Here is a 7,524-nt window from a genome sequence, read left to right as displayed (position 1 = left end):
CGGCTCGGACTGCGAACGGCGCGCCGGCGCCGCCTGGCGGCCGGCGCCGGCGTCCGGTCCGGCCGCCGGGATGGTCATCGGCGACGACAGCTGCCGGCCGGACGCGCCGTCCCTCCCCAAACGCCGCCGGGACGTCTGGTCCCGACGTCTCGCCGGTGCTCGGCGAGCTCGGGCGCTTTTCCGAGGCGATGGGTGCGCCCGACGCGGCGCCGGCAGCGTCGGCGACAGCAGCGCCATCTTCGGCGGCGTGGGGTGCGCCGTCGTCTGCACCGACCGCGCCGGCGGCGCTTGCGTCAGCACCGGGCTGGTTGACGACCGTCCGATCTCGACCAGTGCCGCCGCTGCCGCTGTCTTCATCGTCAGCGGTAGGAGAAGTTTCGTCTTCTGATTGGTCGCTTAATGCAGCCCCGTCAGCTGGCTCAGCAGCCACTGACGGCCTACGGGCAAGCAGAAATGCACGCATTCCACACACTGCCTGGCACGTGCGGGATTGCCGTGGCAGTTACTACGCGGCCATTTTAAAACAAATAACAACAAACAAAACAAGCGGCAGGCCGGGCTTCCGTTACAGTACTTATAACCACCCCAAAGCCGCATGACGAAACGGGTGGAAGGTCCATCTACTAACCAAACAATTCCCTCGTCCACAAACAAATATATCTTGGGAACGGTGCGCGCTGTCCCCGCCGCCGCTCACCGCATCCTCCGGCTGGCGCGGCCGTGGTGCGCGAGATCCTTGAAGTAGGCGGCGGACACCAGCAGGGCCACGGGCACCTCCACCGTGTACGCCTCCATGCCCATCTCCACAACCAGCGGGTGGGACACGTGTGGATCGAACTTGACGCGGTTCGGCGTGAAGAACAGCGTGCCCGTCACCACTCCCTGGCGGCATGAGGACGGACGGGGTGAGGACTGAGGATTCCGGACGGAACACACAGGGCGATTCAAGAACTAACTCTATGTGACTTAGCTGGTGTGTTGATTGGTAGCCTGTGACACTGACCAGCAGAACTACGGATAGTTTTCTTCACTCATCACTGATGCGTTGCTTGGCTGGAATGATAGAAGATCCGAAGGAGCAAGTAAAATACAAAAAAACATCGTTATCCATGACCCTAACTATTGCAAGTTTTACCAAAACCGCTAGAACAATGTACAAATGCAGTGAGCACTGTTCGGGCTGAGCAGCCGTAAGGAGCTCTCACGACACCGTTAAGGAGCACAGTAGCCCACCGTAGTGCCTGTGATGAGTTTCGCCTCGACATGAATGTATCCGTCACGTAGTTTATGCGGCAGCGCCCCAAGGAAAGCGCTGCGGTTGCCGGGGGTGGAGTAGGAACGGAAGCGCAGCCTTGGTCTTGCTCCTCCTGTTGCATGCTCCTCTTCATTAGCAGCAGCACTTCTCTCTGAAACAGAGGGCCGATTTGTGCGGGCGGAGGGGGGGGGGGGCGGTGGAGGGAGTGGGGGTTGGGGATGGGGTAAGGTGGGGGATAGCTTCACCTACGCTGAATTCCATACACTTGCCAATTCGGGAAGCTGTAACGTCAGAGTAGAGAAATACATGTCCGTTTTCCGGGACTGAATTAGATCTCCATAGATACTGGGGTTCTTTTCATAACCCGACATCACCTGGCTTAGTCTGTATCAGAGAAGTGCACCTGTTGTTATGGTCAGAGATCTGGTAATTTCTGCATTTCGGGGCACCCAAGCTTTCACAAGAGAGTATTCAAACCAGCAAGATATGCCTGCAAGCAGGACTTCCGGCACCGTAAAGGATTGCTGCTGAAGGAAAAGCGCCGTTAAGTCGGATGAGAAGACCTTCAGCACAACTTCCCGGTTAGAATCTCGTAAAATCTCATGAATACAATCCGCAAGCCCACTGCATAGCGCACAGGCGGCACGTTTCAGAGGTAGGCATCGCTGAGCAGTTTTCCGAATTCGTGACGTCCGTTCATGGTCCAAAGAGGTTTTACATGTTTCACGTCTCACGTTTCCGTCACGGAATAAATCCATCACATCTGGGAAGACGATGTTAGTAAACATCCCGCTCCGGGAGCGTTTCGGTGTGTTGCCGTGAGTAAGACCCCATCTCGATCGAGTGCATCAGTCCTTTGTGTACGAGACACTTGTGCGCAGCAGTTGTACACCTGCGTTTGATTGCGAAACACACTAGGCATCGGGGTTACGCCAACAGTTTTGGTGGCGCCTTGCCGCGATGTTAGGCCCTCGTGCAGGCTCAGGCTCAAGCCGGCGAAGTCCGCAGTCAGTGCCCAAAACCGGTACTCCTGCGGTGAACAGCTGATATTTTGACGAAGACTAGTTATGGTTACTATTTGATCACAGTTGTACCACTATTTTCCGTACTTTCCTGTAGCTGAGCCACAGGTTTCAGCAAGGGTGCAATTTTTTACTCTTCGCCTTTAAGCAAGATACACAGATTTTCACCCATAGCCTGACAGTCGCTGATGAGAACTGCATGATTGAGCTGTTGTTCAGGGTCGACGCCCTCGCAGGGTCACTTCCGCTCCAATAATTTTGCAATTTAGCATTGCTCTTCCTAGGCGTTGCAGGAAAAAAGCAGAGCGAAAAAGCTCTCCGTGTCTTCACTAGTCACCAGCCGGTAACGGCGCTGTTTTTGTTACGAAGCGCCGACTGATGGTGCCCCCCCACCCCCACCCCCCTACCCACCCGGGGTCACTGACCTTCGGCCTGCCGCAGCTGGTCCTCGGGCAAGTGACAGGGCACCACCAGCACCTGGCCGGGGAAGATGAGGCGCGAGCCCAGCCGGTTCACTTCCACAATCTCGCCCGGGTGGCAGTCGAACCTCGCCGCGATGCTCGGCACCGTCTCCCGCAGCTGCACCTGTTGGCGCCACACGCGTGCGTGTACTTAGTCATGGTGAATTGGGCCCGGGCTAAATGCGAGGATTCTGGTAATGTACATATTGTCGTTGTGCTGTGTGAAAGTGAACACAGGTTGTTGAGTGCATCATGCGAGCGCATACTTGCGTCGTCTCTACCACGTTTCGCTAGTGACACTCATTAACGCTGTGTATTCGTAATGTTATCAACGTCGACGGATGGGGCACATTATTGCTGAGAAACATATCGAACAGCACAAATACATTTTTGGATCACAAGTAGATAGCAGCAGCAAACTAGCAGCAAGAGGACCGTTCCCCTTCGTTTGTTGGGTCCGTTGGTCCAAACCGTTGTTTGGGTCCGAGTCTCCATTCACCGAATGGCCCTCTAAGACCAATCGCTTCAGGTGTCTGGGTGAAATGTCACCACTCAACACATGTTCCGGTCAATGCACAGACACCGATCACCACTGCCGGAGCAGTATTGACGAGCTAGCTAAGCACCACTCATAAGCAGCGGTGCGAAGCGCTGTCACTGACAGGGCCGTGCCGTACGGCGGCTGACGGGCACGTGCCTCCCGAGCATGGCGGCGGGCGGCGGCCTTCGATGAGCATGGGGTGACGCAACCAGATGGCAGTTGCGCATGGAAGGGAAGCAGTTGACCGCATTCTGAGATAGCCAGCGGTCGGATAGGGTGATGTGGTGTCATATGCTGCCGTTATTTAATCGTAGTGCAATAAGTGGTAAATTGGCTTATGACAAACCGTCACACTTCTTCAAAATATTTGCGCTACATGCCCGATACTACCCGCGTTACCCCTATTACATCCACTTCGTCGCCACAAGCACCGTGTAGAATTTGCCACCCGCACGGCTCACGAGCTCGAAAGTGTCAAACCCTCTCCGCCACCTTCGAACTCTTCACGACGCACTCAGCTGTCGAGGCTATGTGGCATCGCCGGCAGAAAGGGCGGCACCGCGGGGAATCGATCCACGGATCTCTGGCCCCTCTGGCGCGTAGAGTAAACACTACGATAGCGGTAACCAACTCACACATCTAGTTCAGCTATCAACACCTACATTCCAACCCGTTCCTCGTTCTAAAAACAAAAGCCTACAACTACGCTCTTCGTAAACATCGACTCCCAATTGTGCTCGGCCGTTAACACCGGAGTTAAAAAAACTTGTGCTGGGTGGAGAAGTGCAGATACGTGCCATACAACGCTACCACAGATTTGCATCGACATACTGTGTATGTGCGCATATTTAAAACTAGCTTAGCGTTACCTTGTGTCTGATCATTCGTGGCAGTTGTGCAGGGTTCCTTCTTCGTTCATCCCTGGTAGTTCGTTCATCTGAAGAAAAGTACACAAGTATTGTCAACATTATCAATATGCAGTTGAAACGGATATATAATACGCGTAAACCAAAGCAAGGTTTTAGAAATGCAACATATGTGTTGAGGAAAGCGGCATTCAAGTGGCATTGAAACCAGCTATTCGCAAAGCATCTTGTTGCATAAAAAACCATATTATTTGAGTGATATCATACCTGCTCAAGCAAAATGATCTGGACATTGGCACGCCTTTAAACACCAAGACATACATGCTTTATGCGGCTATATTGCACAGGTCATTGTTATCTCGACGATGCATGTTTTTTCCACGCACTCCATAATGCGGCCGGTCATCGTACACGGTCTCCCATTTCGCAGAGATACACCTTTGGTACTACGGTGGAAAATGTGGAAAAATCACCCAGATCGGCGAAGCTTGCCATTCGTATGTCATTCATTCATTTCCAGCCATATCATCATCCTTAGCGGCAGCCCACTTCAGGCAAACTCGTCAAGCCTTTGGGATCTCATTGATACATGTTGTTCAGAGTGCGTCGTATGGCGAGGTCACAAAAGTAGGCGTAATTTACCCTGTGAATGAGATAACGGCTATGATGCCAACCGTGCAGCAGCCGGGTGGAAATAGCTTCGACGACAGGCGTTCGGTACGATAGCCATGTTCGACACAATGCATTCATGCACGGTTTCGGATAAAGCATTTAACAAAAACGGAACCAGCCTAAGCTTCATGTACATTACACTCCTGACCGGTTGTAGGCTTAACGCAGCACGCAATGTACTCATATCAGCTACCTAAGGTTAAAGCACTTCGAGCTAACCTTTGCGTGTGGGTTTCCTCGCCGTCTGAGGTGCTCCCGAACATCTCGAAGTCTACGGCGCGATACAAAATATTTACAATGCAAAAGGGCGCGGTTCGGGCACGTACCAGAGCAGACAGCCATCTCGTCCTTTGTTCCTTGAGTCCCGAATCGACTAGATTCGGTTCGACTCAACGATTTGAGGCCCGTAGCTCCTCGAGAATATTTAGTGTCAATTTTGGTGTCGCCCCTTAGCGTTCTGATAGTATTTGGACTCATCTTGCCTCTGAAATGACTATTCAAACTAGATTAGCACATTCTTGGTGTCTTTTAGCCACTAGTTGCCACGCACACTAGTCTTGAGTTGTCCCCACAGCATGCATTAGTGCATATAGAACGGGTGGTCAAGGAGAATGCGTGGGTAAGTGAGAACTTCGAAATGGTAAGCATTGTATGTTACAGAGTCATGCATTACGCCTTCCAGGTCTTACAAACTAGTCCTTAAGCTCAGTTAGTCATTAAGCTATACAGCTAACGTACGCAATATCATATATATATATATATATATATATATATATATATATATATATATATATATATATATATATACATTGCGTACGTTAGCTACAGATAGCGTAGCTACGCAATATACTGACGTAGGCAAGAACAACCTCAAGCTCTCGGTTTTTCGGCATAATCAATTCTCATTCTAAAATAGCTGACATTCTGGGCTTAGTTTTATACTGAGATAACGATATTCAAAGTACCAGTGAACGACGTTATAGTGCTATACAATGACTACATTGGCGACACTCAATATTTCCAGCTGTGCTAATCCTCAAAAGTTGAGGATGAGCACAACTCGACATGTTGAATCCTCCAATATGTTCATTGTGTAGCACAACGTCGTTTAACCAGTGTTTCCTGCTAAACTGGAGGTAGCTAGCTCGGCCTAAAAGCTTTGAGTCTCGGCTAAGAGTGCCGAGAAGCCAGGAAATGAAGGAGCTTCTTGTTTCAAAATATCAGACCTTGCAATGCGTCAGCAGGACGCCTCTTGTGGCGCGGCCCAAGCGAAGAAATAACAAACGTGACTGTTATCAACAGGCAGCCATAAACGGACGTAAGCCAATGAAGCCAGTCGCCTTTCTGAATCGCCGCCGAAGTCATTAATCGCTCTTGATTTGTTGTCGGCGATATCATACTTGATTTACATGGCAGCTTTTGCACCGTTGCCAAGGCAGTGTACGATAAGGAATGCTTTCCAATAGCCAGGGCGTAAGGCGTCTCATTACTACCGAGCTACTTTTCGAAGCTCACGTAGGTGGTCAGAGAGCGCTGTAAACCATTTACGCGTTCGGAGCGACTTCCCGTTGTTGATCCCAGCACGTAGCAAACGAATGCGGCTCTGCTTAAGTGTGCTTGAATTGGTTCATTTGTACAACAGACAGAACAAGGCTAATAGTGACAACGTACCTTCCACAATGCTTCTCACGAATAGATCCAGTGGAATGGCCAGTTTCTTTTCCATGACGTCCATCGCCGTTGACACGTTGCCAAAAAATTAATGATTCACCCAGGGCCCACCTGCCCGTACTGACGAGTAACACAAATACAATCGTTACACACCCAAGCTTCGCATCGCTGTCACGCAACAAATTACGTACTCTCTATACGCAACACATATAACCAACCTACGATTCGGATTACGTTACGGTAAGTACTTCCCCAGCCGGAGAACACCACAGTAGACCAGCTCGACTGTCCGGAAGACTCAGCCACCGGCGCGTCCCGACCGCCCCTCAGTCCACCTCCTCCTCCGCCTACCCTCGGACCCTCCAACCCTCTGTAGCACAGCGCACCCACCCGCCTCCTCTCCGCCTACCCTCGGACCCTCCGACTCTCCGTAGCACAACGCACCCCACCGCCTCCTCCTCCGCCTACCCTCGGGAGCTCTACCGCTACGCAGAGCAGCGCACTCCACCGCCTCCTTCTCCGCCTACCCTCGGACCCTCCAACTCTCCGTAGCGCAGCGCACCCCACCGCCCCCTCCTACGCCTACCCTCGGACCATCTAACTCTCTGTAGCACAACGCACTCCACCGCCTCCCTCCTCCTCCGCCTACCCTCGGGAGCTTTAACGCCACGCAGAGCCAGCCCACCCCACTGCCTCCTCCCCCGCCTACCCTCGCGAGCTCCAACGCTACGCAGGGCGGCGCACTCCACCGCCTCAGACGGCGAACTGCGCCGGCTGACGAGCCCCCGCCTGAGAGCCGGCCAAGGGGGGGGGGGGTGACCTCGGAGCGGGCGCGGCGCGGGCGCGGCCGGCGTGGCGCTGGCGTGTTGACGGCGCCAGTCGCGGCGTACCTACAGCGGGCGGAAGAGGCCCGATGAGGCCCGCGTGGTCGCTGGCCTCTGATCGCTGCAAGGCGGGCCCCCGCCTTGCGGCAGAGTGTCACGCTCGTTGGCTGAGGGTCTGGACTGTGTCCGACCGGCGAGTGCGATACTGTATC

The 7,524-nt window shown here is 53.1% G+C and overlaps 1 protein-coding gene across 1 annotated transcript; it reads right to left on the bottom strand.

Annotated features, from left to right (window-relative positions):
• Window positions 1-74: 74 nt before the first annotated feature.
• LOC119100454 (oxidation resistance protein 1) lies at window positions 75-7,157 on the bottom strand. The gene is made up of 8 exons (XM_037223546.1): window positions 7,138-7,157; window positions 6,489-6,608; window positions 4,149-4,216; window positions 2,703-2,862; window positions 1,234-1,406; window positions 698-882; window positions 147-437; window positions 75-90 (listed from the first exon to the last, which is right to left on the bottom strand). The coding sequence occupies exons 2-8, from the start codon at window positions 6,550-6,552 to the stop codon at window positions 75-77; spliced, it is 957 nt and encodes a 318-aa protein (XP_037079441.1). The 5' UTR covers window positions 6,553-6,608; window positions 7,138-7,157.
• Between the last annotated feature and the right edge of the window lie 367 nt (window positions 7,158-7,524).

This window comes from Pollicipes pollicipes, unplaced genomic scaffold (assembly GCF_011947565.3).
Source record: "Pollicipes pollicipes isolate AB1234 unplaced genomic scaffold, Ppol_2.1 Scaffold_4881;HRSCAF=5763_pilon_pilon_pilon, whole genome shotgun sequence".
In the NCBI taxonomy this organism is placed as follows: Eukaryota; Metazoa; Arthropoda; class Thecostraca; order Pollicipedomorpha; family Pollicipedidae; genus Pollicipes; species Pollicipes pollicipes.
The sequence above is the reverse complement of the archived record's forward strand: the minus strand, read 5'-3'. Positions and strand labels throughout refer to the sequence as shown.